The following is a 27,679-nucleotide window of genomic DNA, read 5'->3' on the forward strand; positions in this document are numbered from 1 at the left end:
ATGGATGATAATATCAGAAGTTGGTTTACAGTGAACACACAGACCGGTGAAATCTACGTTAGTGGAGGACTAGACAGGGAGACAGCTGTAACTGTCCGTTTGGAAATCTCTGCAACAGACAATGCTGTGTCAGACTTTTCTGGTGTTACCAGTGACCCTAATGGTAAATTGAACATCTCTTAACATTACCTACTTAACCATGGAACCTGCTGGAAATTATTAAATGAAATACATTTTCTTTTCAAATGCCATTGTTTTCTTCAAAGCATTTTATAGTGTTCTATCTAACATTCAAAAACTAATGTAAAAAGTGAAATATGTTTAACCATCGTGTAAAGGCAACAAGATCAATATGGTATAAAAGTAGCATTAAAGGTTTCTGAAAAATCCTCCAGGAAATATTTCATCTGCTTTTTTTCAATATGGTCTTGCTTTATAAATTCTGATTTTTAAATATAAGATAGTCTGAATCACTAGACCACATTTAAGAAACCATTTATGACTTGTGCTGCATGATTATTTTGGCACCTGTATGATCATTGGGCTATTCCATTTAAAATCCACACTACCCCTGTGGAAGATTGGTAAAGGTAAAGTCTGCCACAGAGGGAGTATCAATTTTGAATAGAATACATAATTTGGTAACTTTCATTTGAAATACTTACTCCAGTTGGGGAAGATATCATAAAGCCATAATACATGGGGAGTATGGGTTTCAAAATGATTAACCCTGACCAATTACATATGAAAAACATACTCCCCCTGTGGAAGATATTTCCAAAATTGTCCACAGGGGTATTGTGGATTTTAAATGGAATAGCCCATTTCAGGGCCTGAATGCAAGTAGTTTGTTACTACATTTTTCTATTAAAGAGTTTTTAATTTCTGCAATGATATTACAATGGTGTAGAAGTTCCACTAAGATTCCATGTCTTTCATGGTGTCTGATTCTGGGAATACATGGAAACCAAGGGAGAACAGTGCCAGTGCATTGATTGGTCACCCCAGGTTACATAAGAAATAAATGAATAGATAAATTCTGGCCCTAACTCTGGTTATTCCTTCATGTAATTTTACATGAAATTAGGGTTAGGGTTAAGGTTAGGATAAGGGTTAGTTTAGGGTTAGGATTAGGGTTAGCATTAGGATTATGATTAGGCTTGGGGTTAGGGATAGGATTAGGGTTAGAGTTGGATTAGCTTACTCAAAATAATTACACAAAGGATCAACCCTAACTCCTAACCCTAACAGTACACCCATTAGCCAAACTTTACTCCAACCAAAAGTGCTGTCAATTTTAAATTGAGTACCACTTAAAACACACGACACATCGATGACATTAACTAATATCATCTTTTTCCCACACAGCCAAAGTTACCATCCACATCTCAGATGAAAATGACAATGACCCCATCTTCCAGCCAGAAGGAACAACTTTCATTCTTGTTCAGCTTCAAGAAGGATCTCCAAGAGGCACCATTGTCATAGATGTTGATGCAGTTGATCTGGATGAGGGTGTTAATGGACAGATTAACTATTATCTTGGTGATCTGGATTATAATGTCTTTGACTTGGATCAGAGTTCAGGTAAAATGGATTGAAATAGATACCTATACATATAAATGTTAAATAATAATCAGAATCAAATGTTGGCATAGCAAATGGAGTACAGGTGTTTAAACCTAGAGCTAAAAAAATTAAAAAGTGCTCTATGCAATCCACAAGCTTATACGCACTTAACAGGAATTCCCAGATCATTCTAGTCCACAGAATTAGGGAAGGAGAATCGAAACTCGACCGCCATCTTGATACAGGCATGGAGCTAAAATTGGGGGTATTCGGTTTCCTTCAGAATGCTCTTGAGGCATCTGTTGTCGTGCAAACGCGTCATCGCCTACTAAGCGTAATTTGACACGCATCATAGTGAAACGTGTCAATTGCCAGACGCTGAAGATGAGACGCATAATTGTTTTCGTTTGTCTCTGCACACCAATGGCAAGGACCCTAATACCCCAATTTTCTCCCTATAGCTGGCGGCGCGATTTTATGTGGCGGTATAGGGAGTCTTGGTTCTCTTATTCTAATTATGTGTTCTAGTCCAAGATACACATTATAAACCATTTAGCAAACTTTAGCTAGGGAGAATCTGCAATTGCGAAGAATGACAGGTAAACCATGGATTTTGACTTTTTATGTTGAATTATCAATTTTCCACAGATTTTTTGGCACAAGCTATTTTCATTTTTTTACTATTATTTAGAATTATTGCCTTAAAGGTCCATACAGTTTTATTGCAACTCTTTGGTTTACAGGTGTCATCACTGTGCGAAACCCTATCGACAGAGAGGAACTACCATGGGTCAACTTTACCATCGGAGCAGTTGATGGCGGAGGTAGAACCAAAGTCATCCCCATCTATGTGGAGATCACCGACATCAATGACAACAACCCCATGTTTGACCAAGAACAGTTCACAGGAAATGTATCTGAGAATGCAGAGATAGGGACAGAGGTTGTGGTTATCACGGCAACCGATCTGGACATTGGCGTATTTGGGAATTTGACATATGTAATCAGAGGAGGCAACGTTGGTAATGCATTTAGAATTGATCCCCGCACAGTAAGTTATTTGTTTATATAGAAATAAGCACTTACATAAATGTGATATGATCAAGTAATTTTATTTATGCTGTTAACATTCTTGCCCATTTCAAAGGCTACTGAAAATTGGACTCGTCATTGGGCAGCAAAAACTTTTTGTGCTTTTGGCCCCTGAACATGTTTAAAACAAAACTGCCAACAGGTTTCATTGGAGGTTTTGCTTTAAACATGTTCAGAGGCCAATAACAAATGGGAGGTTTTTCCTTCCCAACGATGTAATGATCCTTCAGATATAATTTATTCATGTTATTGATATTATTAAAACTCACAAGTATTCAGTAAGGTCCTTGAGTGGTGTCATTCTTCCTGATTATCGCGTGGAAGAACTAAGGCATGCATTGCTATGTAGCTTGCACTGATCAGCGGATGAGGTACTGATGTGATGATGACATAATTCAATTAGCCAATCAGAACCCCACTTCTGTGTTGATGCTGTAAACAGTACCAAATCAACAGACTGCTGAAAAAAACTTTGCCGAAGAATATAAATTCAAGTAAAATTTAGAGATAAATGACTCATCTGCATGATTGTGTGAAAAAAAGTGAATATGACCAACTTATCTATTCCAAATAACTTTCGCACACTCATGGAAATCATCAGAAGGAAAATTTTAGGTGGAATGGGACTGAGTTAACTTTTTATAGAAGACTTGACGGTAATTGGTGGAAAATTTTACAACTGGCATATGTGACACATGTTGACAAGTTTTAGTTGGGTTTTAGTCATTTTACCTGGGACCTGTCAGAATTGAACTGTTGTGTTACTTTTGCATCAATGATTTTTTTCTATGTCATCTACTCTCCAACAAGAAAACAGGACACAAAACAAGTGTTTCCCTTTCCATCAGGTATGCTTCTGTTATTCAGTTTTAATATCATTTACTGTGTTGACAATAAGTTGTATTGACTATGTTCTTTCCTTTCAGGGTGTTATCTATGTAAACCGACCATTAGACAAGGAGACTCGTTCTCAATACACACTGACTGTGAGAGCCAGTGATAACACTGGAGGATTGGCTTCTAATAGGAGAGAAAGCTCTGTTGAGGTAATGTATCAAATTTGTGGGGTTTTTTTTAAGTTGTTCAGGTCTGTAAAAGTGGAAATTTTGGTACAATTATTTTTTTTGGGTTGCCAATTTTGTACTGTTCCACTTGTTTATAAATTTGTGATTCTAAGCTTTCTTTCATTAGCCTTTTCATGATATGGCGGATACAATAGGATGGCGCTGCATAAAGTGGGTAAAGTCTTTTGAATTTGCCGGGTTTTACCCAGATTGAAGACTGCCCTCCTTTTGTGCATGCCATACTTCAAAAAGGCTAATTGTCCTATAGTATACACAAAAGGAATATATTCACTGGTAGCTGCTTGGCAACAGCTTCATAATCACAACATCGCCACATCTGTATCAAAATGATGACTTAGAATCTGTGGAAAACCAATAGTTTTCATTCACAATCTGATATATTTTGGCTTAAATAATGTTTTATATGAATTTTATGAGTCAAACTTGTGACTTCTGGACATCATACCATTTTTCAGCCTGATGTGGCAGTGACGTCAACACGTTGAGGCAGTTGTTTTGCCTGCGGAACTATGTGGCATCTTTAAGCGCTTGCATGTGTACACCAGAGCTTTGATTTGAAGCTGCGCCCAATGAAATGTGCACTGACATCACTGCCACAACACGGTGAAAATCCATACCAATGCGCATTTTGCTTCTCATATCACAATAATCAGGGTGATATTCCTTAGGTGGGGAATGAAGCCAGTCAATCAAGATGACAACAGCAAGTGATAAAATTGTGTGATCCACCTTTATGGACATAATCCAGGGGGTTACATTGTGAAGTAAAAGTGCACATTTTGTTTAAGGCAGTAGTAACGTAACTGTTATTTTGTCTTCATCCAGGTTGTGATTGAAGTACTAGACAGCAATGAGTTTGCTCCTATAGTTGAGCCAGAAATTAGTGTGACTGTTCCTGAGGGTCAGCCTCCTGACACACTTGTTGGTGTCATTGATGCAGTTGATCCTGATAATCCTGATCAGACTCTTATCTTTGTCATTGTGGGAACTCAACCTGAAGGTAAATTTGGAATCCATCAAAGATATTGGGTGCATTATTCATAGTTAGCTAGAGTTTCACTTTTTGATTTTAATATACCATGGTTGTGTACATAGCGCAGTAATTGTTCAAGAAAATAGTATTTTACAATTTAAAAAGTGATTAAATTCAGTAAAATTGGATTTTAACTTCAGTGAAAAAAAACTTCCATTGACCATCCAGGATTCAAACCTTGGGCCTTTGATTTACTGGTCAAGTGTTCTACCTACTGAGCTAACAAGTTAGCTGATTTAATTCAGGTTTATTTTGTTTAGACAACAGTCATAATAATCATATGGACAGTAAACACTTATTGTTGCTGCAGCAGGTCCAGGATCTTGATTTGTTCTTGTTCATGTCTATGGGTTTACTATTCTTTTTCTCAGCGAGTCAGTGATGCAAATGCATTAAGGGAGCTGTTTCACACTCACAATCTGTATGGCATCTTTAAATGTGTGCTTATTTCTTATGAAGCTGCACCCAATGAAATGTGCACTGACATCAGTAACCCACCAGGTATAGAATAATAGATATCCCCACCACACCCGCAAAGCTTAGATGGCCGTTAATAGTCGCCTAATACCTCTCTCTCCAGGTAGTCTGGCAAGGTATGTGAATATCATAGGTCATGACTTTCCCCTAAAGTCTTTCAATAAAAATTAAAATGTTATATTTTTTTCAGATGGTGACCAATTGATTTACATCAATGAAACTACCGGTGAAATCTTCACAAAGGACGAATTAGATCGAGACAACTCTACTTATGGAGATACCATCATAATTAATGTTCAGGTAGGTTATTGTTTATGATTTCAGTTAGCTAGAATATGTATTCCCAAAGAACTACTGCATTTCTTACAGCAATTATGATTGGTTCATTATGTAATATATTCAACTAATTGACCAATTATAATACAGCTTCTTAATATTTAAGCTCAATCCTCTTCAGCCCTACCACCATTCTAACCATGTTGCTGATTGGCTCAATAAATCATAATAGTCTTCTTGTAACCAATTGGTAGGTGTTAAAGCTGAGTTTTTACTAAGTTGTTTATGAACGGCAATTCTTTTGAGACTAAATTTAAGGTTTCTTGCTTTTCATTTTCACAAACAAACTTGATGCAACACAACAGATTATAGATGTGCAAATGTGATCAAAATACTTGAAGTACAGCATCCACTGTTTCTTCACCTCACTTTGACAAAAGTTACAGATCATTTAAGTAGATAATATTCCCCATTCCTTTTCATAAGAAAAACATATGTGATCCATTACTTGACATACCTGTCTACAAATACCAAGCAGTCAAAATACAGGATAACAATAATCTTTTGTTGTCATTGTTATTGGCAACAGCTATGAAGCTTGAATATACCAAATCAAAATACTGCGCTTTTCAAAATGTGACCACAACATGTCTATTGCAGCATTTATGGTGGATTAAAAATCAATTTTGAGGTAGCCCTTACAAATGGATATGTCATGGCCGACATGAGTACTTTTTGCTGTAACTAGTGAAAGACCGCCAAGCCTGAAATGAGAATCATGCGACTGCTACCAATGCAATGATAATATTTTGATATGTTCCTTTGCAGGTATCTGATGGTGGTAACCCAGCTATGATATCCAATACTACCATTACAGTCAACATAGGTGACATCAATGATAACAGTCCATTCTTCCCTGATGGACCATACATGAGGGAAGTATCTGAGGTGGCACCTGTTGGTAGTCCTGTAATCGTTATCGTAGCTGAGGATCTGGATCTGGACAGTGATCTGACTTATACTATCATAGGAGGCAACGCTAATGATACATTCTTTATACATCGTAAGTTAACACTTAGGATGAGGATTTGGTTTTAGACCTATAATTATAAGTCAAAATAAGATGGCAAAAACAATAGCAAGCACTATAACTTACAAATAAAAACTAACTTAAAACTTGAATCAAGTTTATTGCCACATTTACAGTGGCACTTTAAATTTAGGAAGTAAGTAAATCACATTCTTACATAAAAATACACTTACAGAAAATATTTCTCAGTGATAATGATGATTATCTTTACTGATAATAAAGCTGTTTTCTTAGGTGGCACCATATTGGATTTGAACCCAGAAACAAACAGGAAGTTGGATTTTTTGATTTTGACCCCGATTCATCCAAAAAATTAGCTCTAATAAATGTCCCCTTTCAGAAATTGCCACCCTTGGCATTGTTATTAATAGTGTTATTTTTATTAATGTTCACTTCTGTTGTTATAATGATTGCAAGCTTTCAATACCATACTTGCACTACTACGTAATGAGCAATTACAAAGTATCCCATTGCATAAAGTAACGATATTTAATACAAAAATACAAGAGGTAGCCTTTGGATGTTGCATTTTGCATCTTAACTTTTCATATCCTTCATTTTCTTGCAGCTGAAACCGGTGAGATCATCATAACTAAACCACTAGACTTTGAAACGCAACCCATCTACAACCTCGTTATTCAAGTTGAAGACGAGGGCGGTTTCACATCTACGACAACGCTTCAGATTGATATCAGCGATGCTAACGACCAGGGACCTACATTTGTATTTGACGTATATGAATTTCAAGTACAAGAAAACAGCCCAGGTAAGCTTGCCTCACAACTACTAGGTCCAACAACTAAGATTGTTAACTCAGATGGAAAAAGAACAAGGATCCTTTTAGTGATTGCTATTTCTCAATTTTGCAAAATTAATTTTAAATGAATATAATGTGTTGCAGGACTGTTAGAATATGTTATTGTAAAAGTATGTTGTTTTCTTCACCGTTATCCTTGCTTAAAAATTTCCCCACATTTATTCTTCAGAGTTTCATGAAGTGGGACTATTAGCAGCTATAGACAGTGATCGTGACGGAGACATCAGATACTTCATAATTAGCGGCAACGACGATAACAAGTTCACCATAGATCGTCTGACAGGTGCTATATTAGTAGCAGACAATCTGGATAGGGAGATGCGAGATGGATATACTCTTATTGTAGAAGCTAGAGATGATACTGCACCCCAGTACAAAGATACAGCTCTAGTAAGTGCAAATTTAAACTGAATTGGCTTGCTAGTAACGAACAATGGGCAATTTTTTTGATGCAACTTTTCACCTGTCACTTTTGCATTGTTTATCATGAGGAATCAAACTTAAGTATATTATGTTGTGCTTTTCAGTGTGAAAACCTCCAATCTACTGGTTAAAACCACAGAATTAAAGAAGGAGAACCGTGACTCCCAATTGGGAGAAAATTGGGAGTATTCAGGTCCTTGCCGACGGAGCGAGCAGACGAACGAAAACAACTCATCTGAAGGGTCTTGGTACTCGCGTGCAGGTCGTATCAAGTTCACCTCTCAAATGCGCCCATCATCCATGTCACGCTTGCATGACAATGAATGCCTTGAGCACATTCCGAGGAAAAACGAATACCTCCAATTTTTGCTCCATGCCTTTATCAAGATGGCGGTCGAGTCCCGATTTGGCTTAAAGTGCCCTCCGAAGCACTAAGCATGTAGAGTGAAGTGCTTTGCTCAAGGACACAAAGAGCCAGGCAAACTCAAACGGACCTACTCAGTTTTCGAACCCTCGATCCTGGGATTTACAGTCCAACGCCTTAACCACTCGGCCACGCTCTCCTCATGATGAAATGTGGAAATCAAATCCATTTTAAACAACTGTTAACCTCTATCTGATATTCGTCCTCTATTTTCTTAAGGTAACTATTGAAGTAACAGATGAGAACGACATCACGCCAACATTCACGGCTGATGAATACACCAAACGACTTCAGGAGAATACGGATGTTGAATCGCTGGTTATCTTACTACCAGCTCAAGATGGAGACCTGGGAGAGAATGGCAGGGTTACCTATCATATCGTATCTGGCAATATTGGAGGTAGGTTAAAATGCTATTGTGATAGAGTATTTAAACTAGTTATAAAACTGAAATTTTGCCCACGCTCATTTGTTGGAAGTGATACTTGTTGTTTGATCTTATAATGTGCATGTATGAATGATGCATTATATTATAAAGTGTAAGATAATAAGGCAATTCGGCATTGCAAATGCATTGCATTATGGGACAATTTCTGTGCACTTGAACTCTGCTCTATAGAGAAAATTGTTTTAATTAATAACTATTCATTAATTGTTTATAATGTTATCATGCTATAATAACAAATTATTCTTGTGATAAATTTGCCAATGCGGTTGTCGCAATACAGAAACGATAGTAAGACGTCAAACTATATTTCAGCCTTTAACATTACTGTAGCTTTTTCTAACTTGTAGAACCGAAACCAAATTTTTCATTCTCATCCCCTATACAGATACCTTCCAGATAGAAGAGAGTACTGGTGCCATTACCGTCGCTAATCCCATCACAAGCCTCAACCCACCTGTGTATGAGTTTGATCTTGAGATTGAGGCTCGTGACCAAGGCGACCCTTCATTGGTTGGTACCACGCATGTCCTCATCACCATCGGTGACACTAACGATAGAGCACCAACTTTCATTGTTCCAGGAAGGGGAGAAATTCTTTATCTTCCTGAGGTGAGTCATTGTTGTAAAAATTCATCAATTTGGGACCAAAGTTTTATGAAACTCTTTAGTCATTAATGAAAGCTAAGGAAAATAGCACAAATATATGAGTACACCTTTGGTGCAACCCAGCAAACATAAATATGAATGTTTTTAAAACATTATTCAAAAAGTTGTAAGATTTTTAAAATCCCTTTAATTGCTGTGTTATTTAAATATTAGAAAAAAATGTTTTTATATATTCTGTATATCAAAAATATTTTTTGCAGACATCAAATGTTTGCACTTAAATAACATGTATGTTTTATGGCAACTTTTAAAAAATGTTGAAAATTTGGTTAAAATATTTTCTGGTTTGTGCACCCTTTTGAAAATGTTACAAACACATTTTGTGTTTGCTAAGGATACAGATCATTTATATCAGCCCTTCTGAGTTGGCGCAGTGGTTGTTCCTCACGATTGTTCCCTCCCTTGCACCACTGAGGTCCCGGGTTCAAGCCCCGTGCAGCCCAAGGACTCATGTGCACTTGGTTTATCCCGATTCCATGCTCGCTCTACTCGCAGGTTTCCTTGGGATCTCCAGTTTCCTTCTGTATAGCAAAAATTTGTGATTAGTTGTTTGGTTATCAAAAACTTCATTCACCGAATGGAATTTGGGGAGCTGCACAGATAATTGGTGGATGTTGCAATCTAAGTGCGGATAGGTTTGCGCCGTTCGGCAGCAACTGGCCTAGTTGATGCGATCTGATTGTGATGATTCACCATGGCAGCGAAGTTACAGCACTTTGAGTTCTCTTAAATCTGGAGAAAAGGCACTATATAAATCCGAAATTTAATTTAAAATCCATGCAACATGCCAAAATGTTTATTTGTTTGTTTACAAAGATGGGTCAAAATAATGTCTGTAGGGTCAGTCTCTGTGACTCAAAATTATTTGAAAAGGTATAATTTTTTTGTGTCATATTAATCTGTAATCACTGAAAAAGAGCTGAGAAATTGATGATTTCTTCATTTATTCTAAAAATGCAAATATTTTTACACTTATTCAGAATGAAGAAGCTGGATACAACATCACCCGCGTCATCGCTATAGATGGTGATACCGGAGTCAACGGTAACGTGACATACAGCATAGACCAGGATAACATGCTATTCTATATTGATCCTGTCACTGGAGATCTCTATGCTAACTTCTCAGCTGATAGGGAAACAAAGAGTGAATACAATGTGAGTACATAATTGAATAAAACAATTATTTGAAGTAATAGAAATATGGGGACAAATGCAACCAATCTGCCTCAAGTGTTTAAGGGTTAAAGTAAGTCCATTATCACCAAAAATAAGCCCCAAAATATGTTTAAAAATATCACAGAATGCATACATGTAGGAGGATTGTAGACTATTAGAATATTGTTTTCAAGGTTAATCCAAGGGTTACACAATAGGGAAAGGTATAGTGGCCTAATGTTTAGAACATTCAGACTTAAAATCTCAAGGTTGCCGGTTCAAACCCTGTTTGTGCCAATATGTTTTTTTCTTGGGCAAGGCACATTATCTGCCTTGTCCCACTCCACCCAGTTGTATAATGGGGATCTAAGGTAGTTATAGATAGTAATCTTTCTTTATTGAGTCATACCTGCAGCATTCTTGTTATCTGCCACATGGTGGGATGTGTCCTAGTGGCAGGCAGCAAGCAAATGTAAAGAGTTTTGAACAAATTAAAAAGATGCTATAAAATGCTAACAATTGGTGTTTTTCTTTTATAATGCTGCTGGTCACCTGCCCTTAACTAGTTGAAAACCAGCAAATCTGCCGTGTAACAAACCGTTTTCTCAAATTAATTTGCCAGAATTAATGACATAATTAATATTTCTACTTTAAAAGGTTTGTTACCAGAGAAACTAATGCAATTATTCCCTGTTGTTTTTTCAGCTTATATTGCTAGCATCAGACGGTGGAGAACCACCCAGGACTACCCATTATGAAGTGACTATTAGGATTACTGATAAGGATGACAACCTGCCATTCTTTGAGAGACTGGTAAGCTCATTGTGTATTTATTTGTGTATTTATTTGTGTTAACTTTAGGCCTACTACAGATGGTAGGACTTTGCCCATGGGGATTTGCAATAAGTGTGTTAATGCATTAGCGAACTCAAAGTAGCATACGCTTTTACAAAAACAAGCAATTTGAAATCTACACTCCCTGTGTGGGAGATTAAGGTAATGTCTTCCATAGGGGGTGTATGGATTTCAACTGAAATAGCTCCTTTACGCTTATATGTGACACAATCTGGTCCATGAGCCAAAGGCGGCAAATTTGAAACTAAGATCAAGGTAAAAATATGGAGTAAAAAAACAATAAAATACATAAGAAAATAGGCATAAAAAACTTGAGAACTTTAGAACCAAGTATGCTAGACCTTTGGTGTTTTCAGTAAATGAAAGCCTATTGTATGTATAATGTAATATTCACAGTAACTCAATTTTCAAAAATGCCTCTTTCCTATGTCAAAATGTGAAACATAGTGAATTTAAGTATTTCCTGCTCTTTCAAACCACTTTGGTTCCTTTAAATTTCATTTAGACCTAATGTTTTCCATAATTGTTGTTCTCAGGATCCACAAGAGCCAACTCCTCAAGATCTTGAAGTGGAAGAACATTCTAATTCTAGTACCTTAGTCGGGGCAGTCATACCAGCTGTGGATTTGGATTTGGGCGATAATGCTGTCATATACTATTGTATTGTTGGTGAGTTTAAGTGTTATTCACACAGTGGGAAAGTAAATTATTTGAAATGTGCTCGAAGTATGTACACACTTCGTCCCTACTGAAATTTTAAATTGCAGTATTTAAAGTTGACTGTCAACTAACTTCATGACAAGGAATTTAAAACAAATGATATGACATTGCTTAGATTTGTGTACTATATGCCATAAGAATTATGGTACATTGGATTGTGACTCATAGGGATGAAAAGTTGTGTAGCGCCAGCCTTTTTCTTCCATGGGCAAAATCCAAATAAGGCATTGTTTGCATTTATTATTTACTGAATCAAATAAGTGTTCAATACATTTTTAAAGTGCTCCCAAACACAATTATGATCATCAACCAAAGAAGATATCTTACACTTCCCATATGCATTTTTCCCAATTTTATTTCCTGTACTCATTGCTATATACAGCAACATGGGTCGATAGTGTCAAAATATACCTCGATAAACAGACCACATCCAGTTCTTGCAAAATATGTTTATTTTTTGACTATCGGCCCATGTTTTGCCAATCTATTCATCAAATAAAAACACAAAGGAAATCTGTACAAAGTAATGGGAGTGTCATGCGATGAAATGAGGGGATATATAATGTTGCAAAGGATTCTGGGAAGGGTAAGATATCTTTTCTGATAATCAGCACTGATCTGTAGAAACTTACGGTAAAAGCTAAGTTAAATAACTTTATTTTGACAATTATTAATCACAGAGGGCAATGAAAACAACCAGTTTGCCATCGACAGAGACAGCGGCAACATCACTGTGATTGGTGACTTAGATCGTGAAACCACACCTACCATATCCCTGCTAGTGTTAGCTACCAATGATTCATCGTGTATCTCATCAGGACCGTATGATCCTCGTGTGAATAACAACTTGAAAGAAGTGAAGATTCATTTGACGGATATTAACGATAATGGACCTATGTTCCTCAAACTATCTATGTTACAAGTAAGAAAGTTTTTAAAATTTGAAATTATATTTTTTATCTTTTGACCTCAGCTTTTTTTTCTAAATGAGGAAATAAAGTTGGAAGACCTTCACATTTAAACTGACTTAACTAAACTGAACACCAATCCAAAGTTGAACCCTAATCACCACCCTTATCATTACCCCAATTGTACCTGTTACACATAATCCTAAATTATACCCTACTTCCTCTAACCCTAATCCAGTGGTGTATCAGGGTCGGTTTTTATTTTACACTAATTTAGCCCAATCATGGTCAAATTGTGTGTTGTGTGAATCAATTTGCAAGTTTATACTATTTAAGCCCAAAATCAAGGTATTTAAGGGCTAAAAAGTAGATTTCATAGGTAATTCTGGGTGATTTATACTGGAGCTGGCCAACCCGGTAAAGCCATCAATTGTCCTAATCCCAAAACTAGTGTGAGGGTATTCCAAAATTATTTAGAAAGCCAAATCATATAGAATTCTTATCAAAAACCTTACTTAGATTAAAGAGAAGCCAATTTTTGAGAAACAAATCACTAATATTGTTTTTGAACTCAAATGTGTCTTCTCAAACAGGTGTGCCATTGGATGCAGACGTTGGTGAGTTAATTCTAGAAACCATAGCAACTGACCCAGATATCGGCAGTTCCAACAACATCCGATACGCAATCACCATAGCCGATTTCATCAACAATGGCAAAACAGAATCAGCAGAGGGCGTGTTCTTCATTGAAAAAGAAACTGGCCGCATACTGACCAATAAGCTGCTGACCAGTTATGTCGGTGGTTATTTTGATTTGACAGTGATGGCCACAGATGTAGAAACAGGAAAGACTGCCACAGCTTTAGTTAGGGTAAGAAAAAAAAACGCAATGATTTTATAGTGCGCTATGCACAGGCACAATGTCTAAGACGTTGATCCACAAGCCTCAGCACACTTTACAGAAATAACAAACTGTCATAAATTGTTAAAGAGATTAGACCAAAGAAATTATATAAAGACAACTAAAAATGGTGATACAGCATAATGCATAATACATGGTCAAAAACGTAACTGCTCCAACTGAAACATGAATATTAATGAACCAAAAAATGTTCAGCAAGAATTTTTTCACACCACATACTTCAAATTGCAAGTTCACTTTTCAATGTGCTAGCTGTAGTTAGGATAACAAAAATGACTGGTAAGCAAGTCTACTAAATGACCTTTTTTAAATGACCTCAAAAGGTCAAGTCGTCTGAGAAAATAAGATAGGGACGGTATGTCACAAACTTGTACCCTTTCGTTCTAAAATACAGTTTATTTAGCCAATGTACACATGGGGTCATCGTCATCAGCAGCAATATTTTCCTCAGTAACATATTGAATGGACTAATACCTCAACTATTATGGTACTAAGCAATAGAGGCCCTGCATGAAATTATCGATTGGCTCCAAACAAAGGATTTGAGCCGGTGTCCTTCACCATAGTTATGGTGGAGTGCAGTCCATTCAATCAATTGTTGTCATCAACCTATTTGATCGTAGTGCAGGGTTATGTGTGTGAGATGAACTGTCACGGTAGATTGCAATCATGCTTTTGTTGAATGCATTTGAGTAGTCCGCCATATTTATGGGATGATACGTCACATGCACAGCCTCTATATAACAGTAGTGGAAAGAAAAATACAAAGATCATCATTTTTCGCTAAAATGATTGTTGACAAAAAGTAACACTTTCTGATGACGTCACAATCGAACAATAACTTGTTTCTTTAAACTTGAGTGTTAAAAAGGATTTGCTGATATGTCACAACAAGTTTACTATTATCAATTTAATACTCATGTGGTTTTTTTTTGGTTTTTTTTGTATTTGATACAGATTTATGTTTTGGACAACAACCAGCGAGTAGTTGTTGTAATTGATGCAGAGTTGGAAAGAGTGAAAGAACTGGAATCTGAACTTGTTGAGTAAGTAATATGGACAAATAGAAGATTTCACCCATATTCATGAAACTCAATATCCAAATTTATGACCTCTGACCTCTCATGTGGTGAGGGAAACTAAACTTTCAAATATCACAATATAATATGTTGAAAATGCTGGCCCCATAGAGGTGTGTACAATATTGGGTGTGTACAAAATATGCGAAGTTGTCTTCACAGGATGATCAGCTATGATGGTCAACACCAGCCTTTGTGTGATCCCTCCACATAATAGGTTGGCCCTTTTTTACCCAACTGGACCTCTAGCAGTTAGTCCCCATTAATTCTAATCATGATCAGATTGAAATTATTGATGTACTAATTGTTTTTACTTCCTATTTGCAGCCTGCTGGAGAATATAACAGGTGGCATTGTCATCGTGGATGAAATCACTTATTACACCGACAAAAATGGCGTAACTCACGATGACATGACAATGATGATAATCCATGTGATTGACAGGGAGACAAATGAAATTATTCCGGCTGATGATATTCTTATGTAAGTAGCAAAAAAGTAGAAAATCCAAAATCAATCCTTCAACCTCACTTTGGTTTCTCACCAGACATATTAGACCATTGTCATTGCTCTTTGTTTACACATGCCTCCCCTACATGATTTGATTTTTTAGTTGGGAGTAATTTGGTCCCAAACCTTAAGTTTAACCCTAATCTCTCATTCCCATTCTAATCCTAAGACATATAACCATATCCTAAGACATAAGAGAGTACAGCCAAAATGGTACACTGAGCTCAGCTAAGCTTTGATACCTTCACTGAAGGTTTGCCTTTGCTAGAGCCTTGGCTGAGCTCAGTGAACGATTTTAACTGTCCTCCCTTATTGTAGTCTCTTGGGGCAATTAGTTACTTTAAAGGTATGTCTTCAGTCTTACCTGAGTGATGCATATAGAATTGGTTTTAATTGGTCTTCTTATAAAACAAAACACAGGCAATTGTCAATTATATAATAATAATGTAAAAACTAGTTGTATTTTGGGTGTAATATACATTGTGTATACATAATACCTGTTCACAGTAGCAACACTAATGCTGGCTACTATTTATGTTCTTTTCAGTGTTATTGATGATAACTATCGCAGCATAGAGGAACTCCTCATTAAGTATGGCGTCGTCAATTTCTATGTAAGTATTCATGTGTTTATTTGTTGAGCTAATCCAGTTCTGCAGGGGGAGTATGAATTTCAAATGGAATTAGCACATAAACCAACTCTATGTGAAACTCACCCTCTGCGGAAGATTCCTGTTTAATCTTTCTCAGAGTGTGTATGGAATTCAAATGGAGCTGCCTAATGTGTTCATTCCATTTGAAAACCATACTCCCCCATGGAAGATATTTCTAAAAATCTTCCACAGGGGTAGTTTGGAATAGCCCATAGTCTGTAAATCTATTATTCATTGAGTGGGCATGTCAATCAGTGGAATAAAAATGGAAATAAACAAACAATCATATGCCGAATTCCTCAAATAATTGGCTGCTGATATGATTATCCATAACAGAAGCAGGGTTACAAAATTGGCATGTCGCTTCTGACGTATGAGGTTCCAGGTTCAATCCCCAGTGGAGGTAAATTGCAGGGGTAGTAGCTTGGGAGAAAAACATCTGTAGATTAAATTCAGACTTCCACTCTCTCACATGGTGGTGTACATTTGGGTTAATGAATATTGAGAGTAGTTTCAGAGGGAATGTTAGCTGTCGGTCTTGTGTACAGAATGCCATATATCTGTACTTGTCTCTCACAGTCAGTATAGAAAAGAGTAGGATGTTAACCCTTGACATAATGTGCGCCACAGCAGTGCTAATGGAGGGAATAATCTGATAAACAGCAATGCTTTGTAAAGTTTGTAACATTAAAACTGAGGGAATTACTAAAATAGTAATATAAATTTGACATGTTATTTTGCAGCCTGTATTAGGAGGTCGAGGTGCAGCAGGACTAGCCATCCTAGAGTGGGCCTTGCTTGCCATAGCATTGCTTCTATTCCTTGGAGCACTTATTTTCATCATTATCTTGTGCTGTCTGCGCAGAAGGTGAGATCTTGTTTGTTTGTTTGTTTGTTTGTTTGTTTGTTAGTGTGTGTTAGTATGTGAGGTCTTTGAATTGAGGATTTAATAACTTTATTCATTTGATTGTTTGAAATTCTGCAACAATTATTTCAGAATGGAAAATTTTATTGTTAAGCCCAAACCACCCATGACAGACCAAAATGATAACAGGTATGACCTTCAATAGTTAGCTAGTCATAGTCTCTGCCACATGTTTGACCACAGATTTCTAAATACTGTTGAACTCAAGACTAAAAGAACTTTTGAATCATTCCATATTTAACTGGTTATTGTTCATCTAAATATGACAATCAACAATTCTCTCTTTATACATAAAGCGACGAAAAAACATGGGCCTGACCGACCCAGATTTTGCATTTTGGAATACAATTTTTTGCTAAAATCATGTAAAATCAGCCGTTGGAAAGTTTTTGAAACAAATTCAAAACATTTTCAAAATATGTTTGCAAACATATTTTGAAAATGTTTTAAAAAATCCAGTTTTTGTCAGATTTTTCAAGCGTTTGGTGATATTTTAGGGTCATTTTAAAAATAAGTAAATAAACAAATCCCAACTGGCCAACCCTACTGAAAATATTCATCCGCCATAAACGGGGTGTTTTTTTTTTTTTTTACCATCCTAATGTAGAAAATACATCATTATCATCATCATTTCATTCTGATTGCTAGATTTATAAATTATTAAGTTGTGTGTGTCAAAACTAAAGTTGATTTACATGTTGATAGCTGTTCCTGGTTTCCAGTTGTAGCTAGACTTCTTTCCAGTCTTTAAAGTTGGATCATATTATGTAGCTCAGCAAATATTATTAGCTCACTTATTTATGCTGAATCACATTGAGTCTAACCACAACCAGAAACCAGTTTCCTAGGAAAATAGATCAGCATATCATTTCTCAACGGAGTATTTTGTGATTCTAGCATATTCTTTTCATAGTATGATATCCACACAAAAAATTTATTCCCCAAATTTCATTTGATTCTGACTGTTAACAGAACATAAATACAAATTTGAAGATATTTTTGCTAAATGAATAAATCCGCAAGTCTGTGTTTTTTTGCACACAAGCATTATGTAGCCAGAGGTTTCTGGTTGTATACAAATCTCAACACTTTTTGAGAAAAGTAATGGATGAGGCTATGGATCATGAAATGCTGCTTTAAGTCCTCTAATGAGATGGACAAAATATCAAAATTGTTTATAAAATCACCTTTGATTTTGACAAGCAAAACTTGTTTTACATGTTATTTACCATCATTCTGTATACACTTTTTTCTCTTAACGCATATCAGTGATGAATGTCATTTTAGTATAGGAAACAGGATGGATCCTGTTCTAACCAGATTTGAATTACAACAAAATAATGGTAGTTATAATTTGAACTGTTGTTTGATGCATGATCACTGCCATGTATGCATGCAGTGTATACTGTAGTGACATAATGATGAACATGTGTAATACTTGTAGTACGCCTGTCAGGTGTCTTATTTAATGTGAATGAAGTGCATGTTTGATTTATTCTATTTGTTTTGGGGTTTTATTGAGGGGGGGGGGCTCATATTAGCTGGTTAGTCTCCACTTGACCAGTTTGATTCTGCTTGCACTCCACACAACTGAAACATGCTAATTTAAACATATAACACAATTTCTGATTAGTTATAAAGATGTAACACAATAAAGAAACATCTGGGAGCTTTTCCAGTCTCTGAGTTTGATACTTATTATAGGGTTGTATTGTATCTTTCCATTTGACTATGGCCACCAATGGTTATGACTCATTAATATTATGTCCCCAATTAACATATTGAAGCCTTGTTTCAAGTTGTGTTTTATGACATTTTTGGAAAGATTTCAGCCAATCAAAAAAGATGTATGATGTTATCATTGGCCGATGGTATATGTGGAATGAGGGAGGGGGTCAAACCAGTAGCGATGGAGACTGTATTACTTTAAGATTTGTTTATTGTTTCATATTCTTGAAAAGGCAATTGAATGAATACAGTGTGACAAACTGACACATTCCTACCACTCAACTGTGACAACATGCCTACAGAGAGATTGTGGGATGCATCACATGCATGGAATTACCAGTGCATGCAAAATAACACATTTTATTCATTCATTTAGATATCTGACTACATCTATGTAGCTTTAAGTTGCTGTGAAACAAACTGTCCTTTATAAAATCTTTGGACTGGTCACTAAATTATTTCCATCAAGTGATGGATCACAATATGAATGCCTTTGCACAGAAATATCTACTGAATTGCAGTGTCTTCTTTGCATGCCATGTTGTTATTTTTAATTGCAACTGCACATTTAAATGAAATCTTTGCAAAGAAAAAGTTTTACAGCGACTTGTAAATTATGTTTATTGATTTTTGCAATATTTTGTGAATTATGTGAGATGCATCATAGGTTTCTGTATATTGAAGAATTCCATCTACAAGCATTATGCCTAAATGAGATTAATTTTGACAAAAGAAATAAAAGACAGACACCCTCCACAAAAATATTATTTGGAGTTTGAGCAACTATATTGCTGATACAGGTGACTATACAAACATGTATGATTGTAAGACCAAATTATTGTGATGTTTGTGTGGAAATTCTCAGCCTTTGGTCTCTTTCATAAATAACCAAACCGCTCATTTAGACGCATATATAATATGCTTCTAGACGTAATTCTACAGTATTCTGTGCTTGTTATGTAAATATTTCATAAATAACCAAACCGCTCATTTAGACGCATATATAATATGCTTCTAGACGTAATTCTACAGTATTCTGTGCTTGTTATGTAAATAATATGTAATGTATGTATGTCATGTGTCCACATTATCATAATTATCGGGGAATTACACACAAGTATGAAATTTTTTAATTCAAATTCATATTCTTGTTGCCCGTGTTGATTTAATGTGAACAAATATTTGTTAGAAGATGACATGAAATAGAATTAATAACTAATACGCTCTCTGGCGTACTTGGTTACAATGTTCTGAAGTTTTTATGTGTCCCTTTTTCTTTCAATTTTTATTGTTTTTCCTTATTTTGTCATTATTGTCAACTTTGGTGTGATTGTTAACAGATATTTTTAAGTAATGGCTTATTTACTTGATATCATTCACAGATTACTCAAAAAGATCCACGGAGGAAACTTTGTGACTGGGTCTCGCAAAGATGCTTCCAAACTGGAGGATGGTACCGCCAATGGAGTGAAGAGGAACGCCAGTAATGCACAGAGCTTCTCTGGGTAAGCCAAGTAAACACATGTGTCAATTATTTTAAGGCGCTCGTTTTTATATAATTCATAATTTTTCTATAAAAATCCAAAATTTTAATGTTGCATACCTCGCTCGATCAATGACAGTTTTGTGCTTGGCAATTTCTCAAATTGAATGACCAATATCGTGCACCTCAATGGCTGCTTGGTGGTAGAGCTGACATTGATAATGCTAATTGATTTAGGACTTGGTCATGAATATAAATATGTGGAAGAAAGTAGTTCCCCTCATCTCTGTTCCTATTTTTTACTTCAGGAATTTATTTAGAAAACAGTTTCAAGGTTTTTAATCACAACTTCCATATTTCAAAATATCAATAAGTTGGTCTTATGTTTGGATGTCAAAATTAAATAACTATATCCCTTTTAAGTGCTCAGATAGCAACGCTTGCACAGTACTTTTTGTCGGACCTGAGAGTGCATCAGACACACCAAACTGCATTCTGAATACGAGGAATGTCCTGATATCAAATAATTTTTGAAGTAAACTTTATAAATCTAATGATATGTACTTCAAGTGTATGTAGCTGGGAGGAAAAGGTGTCCATCATTTAAAAATTTTGTCCTTTCAGTACATAGTATTTATAGATTTATACAGTTTACTTTGAGGACTGTTAAATGCCAAAATTATAAATTTTTGATAATTTGCCATAAAATATACTTGGTTCCAAATCTATGCTCTGAATCATAAAATCAAAATTATTGGATATCAGAAGGACATTCCTTATATTCAGAATGCAATTTGATGTGTCTGTGCTCTTTGATTTGATTTGATTTGTTCGGATTTTTTGACAACCCTGGATAACCCAAGAAAGCCTCTATTGATGCTTATTTCTATTTGGGGTCCATTTGAACACCGGGACGGATTGGGAACAGTCAGGGGTTAACACCCTACTCTTTTCAAAACTGGCTGCGAAATACATGTACAGGTATGGCTCTCTGCACACAGGACTGACGGCTTAACGTCCCCTCTGAAGGACGGAGTACTTTCATGATTCATTTAACCAATTCTAAATGAACCATAGGGAGAGCGGAAGTCTGAATTTAATCTACAGAAGTTGCCAATTAATTTCAGACTTTTTTTTCCAAGTCAATCTCCCAGCAAATCGCCACCACCGGGAATTGAACCCGGGACCTCATGCACTAAAGGCAAGTACTGTAACCATTGCGCCATGCTCTCCCTCTCATGTCCCACAAAAAATACTGTGCAAACATTGCTATCCGATCTCATAAGCTATAGAAAAAGATCATCAGTACTGAAAGAAATATCTTGAAAGAAATTTCCTCAACATTGGATTAAATTTTGGGTGATCGCATCCTATGGATAACGGTTTGTAAAATTTGTCCCAGAATATGGACCATATTGACGCTATTTGATTCATATACCGGTATTAGTTTGTTTCATGTTTAACATTTTGTATTTATTTTATTTTTACCCCTGTAGAGATAACCCATTATGGAAAGGAGGAGGAGATTGGCCTGATAGTATCTCCTTGATTGGCCAACGTGAATACGAAGCACAGGTATGTTTATAGTGACCTTGCTGACCTTCAATGCTTGACCTTTTGATCTGTTAAAAAAATGCAGTGATTTATGCAGAGTCACAAACCCACAAGCTTTGGTACACAAGCAGTCAGTAATAATCGCAGCCACGATCAGCTCACTTAGTTCTTGTATGGGTAACCAAGGCAATTCGCTGTCAAAGTGATGTAATAATCGGATTAACTACCATAGCAATAGGGTAAAACAATTTTTGAATGTATCGCACTGCACTACAAGCAGGTTGTACTCATCACTTGTGTATGTCTGCAATCATAGATTGAATACAATACCGCTCCTTTCAAATATATTAATCTTACAGGTGCGAGTGATCAGCTTGATAGGGTTCAATGCAGAGGTACCGCGTTAACGTATTAGTGAAGTGGGATATTTTCAAAAATTGTTTTACCATATTGCTATGGTAGATTGGTAGTTAATCCAATTATTACATCATTTCAATGGCAAATAAGCAGCTAATATAATTCCTTGCCCAGGGCAATCGCAAGATAGCTGAATTATTTCACCAGTAACAGTAATTGCGGCAAGGCTGGAATTTGCATCGCCAAACCACAGAATATAACACTTTACCAATTGAGCTGACTTGGCATCTCTAATGACCTTTGACTTGTACTTCACTTACACTAGCATTTTTTGTTATTCTAATTATTTTTAAAAGATATAAAATTGTTATTTATTTAGCCAAACCCTGCAAGTTCTTTGAGTTGTAGAATTATGCAGAAGACAAACACTTATGTCATTTTACTGTTTTATGAGAATTCCATCTGCCAAATGTTAGAGCAAAGATATCCACCAACTCCTCTACCAAAAATCAACAAAAGTAAAATTAAGAATGCACATTGAAAGTTGAACAAATATAATCAAATGATTCAAGTAATTGAGGATTTTGTTCAATTTTTTCCATATTTTCTTCTTTTTACATTAGGAGAGAAGCATGGACTTCTTTGAAGATGACATTGAGGAAGCTCATGAAGCCATCATCATGACGTCACTAGTCAGTGAGAAAGCCATGATGGATGCAGATACAGCTTCATCAAGACATCTCAATGGAAGTCTCAACGGCGGTCTTTACCATTCTGGTCAGGCCTCTATGATGCATCTGGACAACCGTAAACCAGCAGATCCTGTAATGTCACGATATATAGACGTTTCCAATCTCTCCGGCAGCAGTCAACGTTACGACAGATCTTCCGGTTTGCAATCATTCCAGGGCAGTGGACAACGATATGACGGATCTTCCGGTTTGCAATCATTCCAGGGCAGCGGACAACGTTATGATGGATCCTCAGGTCTGAAATCATTCCAGGGAAGTGGACAACATTACGATGGATCCTCTGGTTTGCAATCATTCCAGGGCGGTGGATCATACCAGGGTAATGGAAGTTTTAACAGACAAGGGAACTTGACAGAAGAGAAGGCTTTTGAGATCCGCAGATGTTGAATGAGCAGCGTGAAGAGAATATGGCACAGAGGGGTCAACTGAGAGAATTAGGTGATATGCTTACTGATTATCAAAATACCGGTCCTACTTCTGTACATATCAAGCACAGGCCAGATGAAATTGATAGCGATGAAGATGAACTTGCAGCAGCCATTGCTCGGGCAGCTTATCGCGAACAAATTGAATTTGATAATGCGTTGACTCCAATAACGGAAATGACCGAGGATTCGCACTCACAATCTTCAGTTACTTCAGCTTCTTTGGCCAGTGAGCGTTCTGGGGGAAGACGAGCACTAGATAGGAATTTGGCAGCTTCACCATACAGGAAAGATTACGGCGATCCAATGTCTGCTTTCACCACCACATCAACTGTCGAAGAAAATTTCAGAACAGCCGAGATTATATCAGGAGACAAGAGGCCATCACAAAAAGGATACGCATCGAAGCGCTCACAGGCTAAAGCTTACACTGGTTCAGCTGTTCCACGCATGATACCGGTACCAGAGGAAACCCATGAGGAAACTAATTTGCTAATGGGAGACGAAGATGCCTTAAGTCAAGCATCATCCACTGATGGAATGACGTACACCTACCACGTGAATCCAGACGGCGAGACCAAAATTCGGTTGGATCCAATCATCTTTCTAGCGCACACACAACCGATGAGGAGCTTAGTACAGGAATGGGTCTGACAGATGATTTTGATAACGGTGATATTATAGAGGAAAGACGTGTACGACGTTCCAAAACCACATCTACCACACTAACAAATGGGGGACCGTATCATTATTTTGATGTAAGCGACGAAGAGTCTCAGCTGTAATGTCCGCCAATAATTTTAGTAAAGTCTAATTCTGTTTTATTATCATACTGGGTTACAGTTATGGTTAGAACCCATTAATCTGGAGATGCAGACATTCTTTTGGACAGATTTATTTAAACTCAAATATTCTAATAAACTGAAATGTCCTCATGCTGACCAAATTGGAGTACCGTATTCTCGGTTATTGAAGTCTCCCTCTAATAAATGCACCCGAGAATCTAAAAAGTGGGTGGGGTAGAGACAACAATTTATTTTGAAGATGCATGAGATTTTCTTAGATTTATACTACCTTGGTGTGAGATTTACTACCTCGGCGTGAGATTTTGCTACCTTAGCGTGAGAAAGTGCCTAAATGTGTGAGACTCAGGCTGGATGCATGAGAGTTGACAGCCCTGGATTGATGGATCTCTCAATGTTCCTTTATGAGTAGTATATTATGCATAAATTACATCATATGGTGTATATGCACAGACAGATGTCTTCCAAACTGGTAACTTGAATTTTGCAAATATTTCTAGTCCACTTTTGGGGGACTGATGAGTGAGGAATCAATACATTGAATTTGAACACCTGTACTAGATGTTTATCAAATAATTTAATTACTGGAATTCTTCTCCAATCAAAATCCTCACACAGTTAGTTATGGTAACTTAGCAATTTGACACCAGTTTCCATAATGAGTTAGTATGAAGGGTACTTCCTTAAATATATCTGTATTGGTTCCAAATCTTGCGAGGTGGTTATGTGACATTGTATTATCAAAGATACAAGTGAACAATTTAAGTGATGTTTAAAGATTATTTTATATAAATTGTTCCAAGTGCTTTAATATGACATTATGAATTAAAAACACTATGTAGCTAGGCTTCTATAGTAAGTAGCATTGGGCTATACCAGTTGAGATACATACACCTACTATGGAAGACATAACCTTAATCTCCCACACAGGGCGCATTATTTTAAATGGAGTCACCCATTCAGGTTATCCCATTTGAAATTCACACTCCCTGTGTGGGAGATTAATGTTGTCTTCCATAGGAAGTGTATGGATTTCAACTTGAATAGCACATTAGTTTATTAGGAAAGAAATATATATATATATTATGTATAAGGATGCACTGTTGTACTTATATGCCATTTTTTATATGTAAATGTTGTTGATAGCTCTAAGCATATATTATAGCCAAAACTTTTGACTACAAAGCTATGTATTTTTAAGAAGAATTTTGTATAATATTGTTGTGAGTCTTTATACAACTGGAAGCCAAAGGCAGTTTATATTTCCAAAGCATTTTTATATTTGGTTATATCATCATGTGAAATTGTAGTATAGATATCTTTTTTACTGTCTTATATCATGTTTATACTGTTTGTAATATTCTAGTTATTCTTCCATGTGGCCCATAACAAGGTGAATTTGGTCTTAATCCCATAAGAACTACCTGCTAATTGGCCAAAATTAATGTTGTGTCCAATTTTGAACCAATCAAGGAGGGTATTAATAAGATAATCTGCAAATGCAAGTTTGACCATAAATAGTTTAAAGCCTAGTCATAATTGGTTATTGAATATGAGCATTTCAAGATATCAACCAATCAGAAATGCTGTTATATGACCAGTAGTGTCCAGGGGGTTAAGTGAGCTTGAAGCACACAGCAAAATTTGGTTGATTTTGCTTACATGAGGGTGTACCTACACATATTGCCATATAAACCCAATCCAATTAAATACATTATGATACGATTTACTGGTAGCCTGCATGGCTGGGTAGCCTCTTGTCTTTGCTACCTAGGTTTAGTCAGTGCTGTCTGTGCAGGGATAGGGGCTTTACCCCTCTCCCCATGAGTAGGTTTACTAACTCAACCCCCTCAAAAGAAAATGATATTAAAGCAATAGACACATACACCAAATGGGTCAAAGCATCAACATGACAATTTTTAGAAACCATAAAGAACCTTAGTATGTGTTTACCGTGATAATATGTTGGGTGTTCTGAGTCAAACATGCTTTGTTGCTGTTGTTTTTATTAACAGGTTTGCACGCATGTTGATGTACAAAGTTATTATTATGCTTTTGGTCAAAAATGTACGTATGTATGTATGTGTGTAAAATTTTCTATTTATCATTTTTGTTTGGTAACAAGAGTAACAGTAAAGTTGTCTTATAGTGTGAAACATTATTTCTACAATAAATTGTGATTTTTACCTGCTTTTCAAAAACAGCTCCATTTTTATTTATTTTTACTTTCTAACTTGTAGGGTTAAATATGCCAGAGATGTGAAAATTAATAGAAAAAGTCACAAAATTGTGAAAAATAAACATATTTGCAGCCATATAGTTGGGAAATACCGCTTACAACATGCAAGTCTTTCATTGCTTAAAATTTAGTTTTACTTTCTGTGGAAGGCCACATGCTTTAAAGCAATGTGCAGTCATTTAATTTTAAAAGCAAGACCCCGGGGGCCACTCAAATCAAACTTGAAGTCATCCTAGAGCAAAAAAACACAGAAAAGGGAAGGGTATTCAGCATGGGGCGGCGATAAGGGTATAAATTTCAACTGGAATAGCTAATAACTGTATATTCCTTCAAAGAGCATGTAGTTTTACTCTCTGTTCATGAAGCAGCTGTAGAAAGTTGTATTCAAAACAATTAAAAAAATAGTAAAATAGCAAATAAGAAAATCCCAGGACATAATGTACAATGTGTATATACTGTTAGGTGACTTACATTAAGCAATATATTGTTTTCTGTGGCATATGTTCATAAAAAAACAAATATTTTTGTGCTTGCAGTCCACTGTTGAGTTTCTTGGATTGCCAACAAAAGGAATCTTCTGTTTTCAATTTCTATTTCAAAGATCATGGGACCTCTCTTTCATCAAACATTAATATGTGACACGATCTGGTCCATGGAGGCCAAAGGCGGCAAATTCTGAATTGAGATATAAAAGGCAAAAATATGGAGTAAAAAAATGAAATACTCTTAGTGTTTTCAATATATGACAGCCTAATGTTTGTATAAGGTGATAATTATGATAACTCAAGTTTCAAAAATGTGTCCTTTAGCCTCCATGGACCAGATTGTGTCGCATTTATCAAATAAGAACATTTTGAAAACCTATTTAAGCAATTTTGGTGTATTACCTACTTTTAACGGAGGATGGTCCAATTAACAACCTCATCTCCACTTTTTCTACATGAAAATGTAGAAAAAGGGATTGAAGTACCGGTGTGAAACTCCCAAAGATAGGGAGTGGTTGTTACGGTCTGTCAACAAAGCTGGACAGCAGAGAATGTGATGGAATTGGATCATCCTCCTATATTTATACTTACAAGCTCTGCTCAGTCAGGGCATAACCTTAATTAATTAAGATAACCACAATTTGTAAGCTTACTTTTTATTCAAAATAAGACACACAAAAATATAGAAATACAATACAATACAACTGAAATTTATATAGCGCCT

At 36.2% G+C, this 27,679-nt stretch overlaps 2 protein-coding genes across 2 annotated transcripts; both read left to right on the plus strand.

Annotated features, from left to right (window-relative positions):
- LOC140171360 (cadherin-23-like) lies at positions 1-13,765 on the plus strand. The gene is made up of 16 exons (XM_072194601.1): positions 1-163; positions 1,369-1,587; positions 2,313-2,620; positions 3,588-3,707; positions 4,572-4,746; positions 5,447-5,556; positions 6,361-6,595; positions 7,191-7,388; positions 7,609-7,829; positions 8,506-8,686; positions 9,120-9,343; positions 10,381-10,557; positions 11,263-11,370; positions 11,949-12,081; positions 12,813-13,054; positions 13,634-13,765. Exons 1-16 carry the CDS (start codon positions 1-3, stop codon positions 13,664-13,666), a joined length of 2,847 nt encoding a protein of 948 aa, XP_072050702.1. The 3' UTR covers positions 13,667-13,765.
- Positions 13,666-27,641, plus strand: LOC140171362 (uncharacterized). Its single transcript, XM_072194604.1, has 8 exons — positions 13,666-13,911; positions 14,920-15,008; positions 15,369-15,524; positions 16,099-16,165; positions 16,948-17,072; positions 20,240-20,362; positions 21,837-21,915; positions 22,875-27,641. Exons 1-8 carry the CDS (start codon positions 13,864-13,866, stop codon positions 23,388-23,390), a joined length of 1,203 nt encoding a protein of 400 aa, XP_072050705.1. The 5' UTR covers positions 13,666-13,863; the 3' UTR covers positions 23,391-27,641.
- The last annotated feature ends 38 nt before the right edge of the window (positions 27,642-27,679 follow it).

Source organism: Amphiura filiformis, chromosome 15 (assembly GCF_039555335.1).
Source record: "Amphiura filiformis chromosome 15, Afil_fr2py, whole genome shotgun sequence".
NCBI lineage: Eukaryota > Metazoa > Echinodermata > Ophiuroidea > Amphilepidida > Amphiuridae > Amphiura > Amphiura filiformis.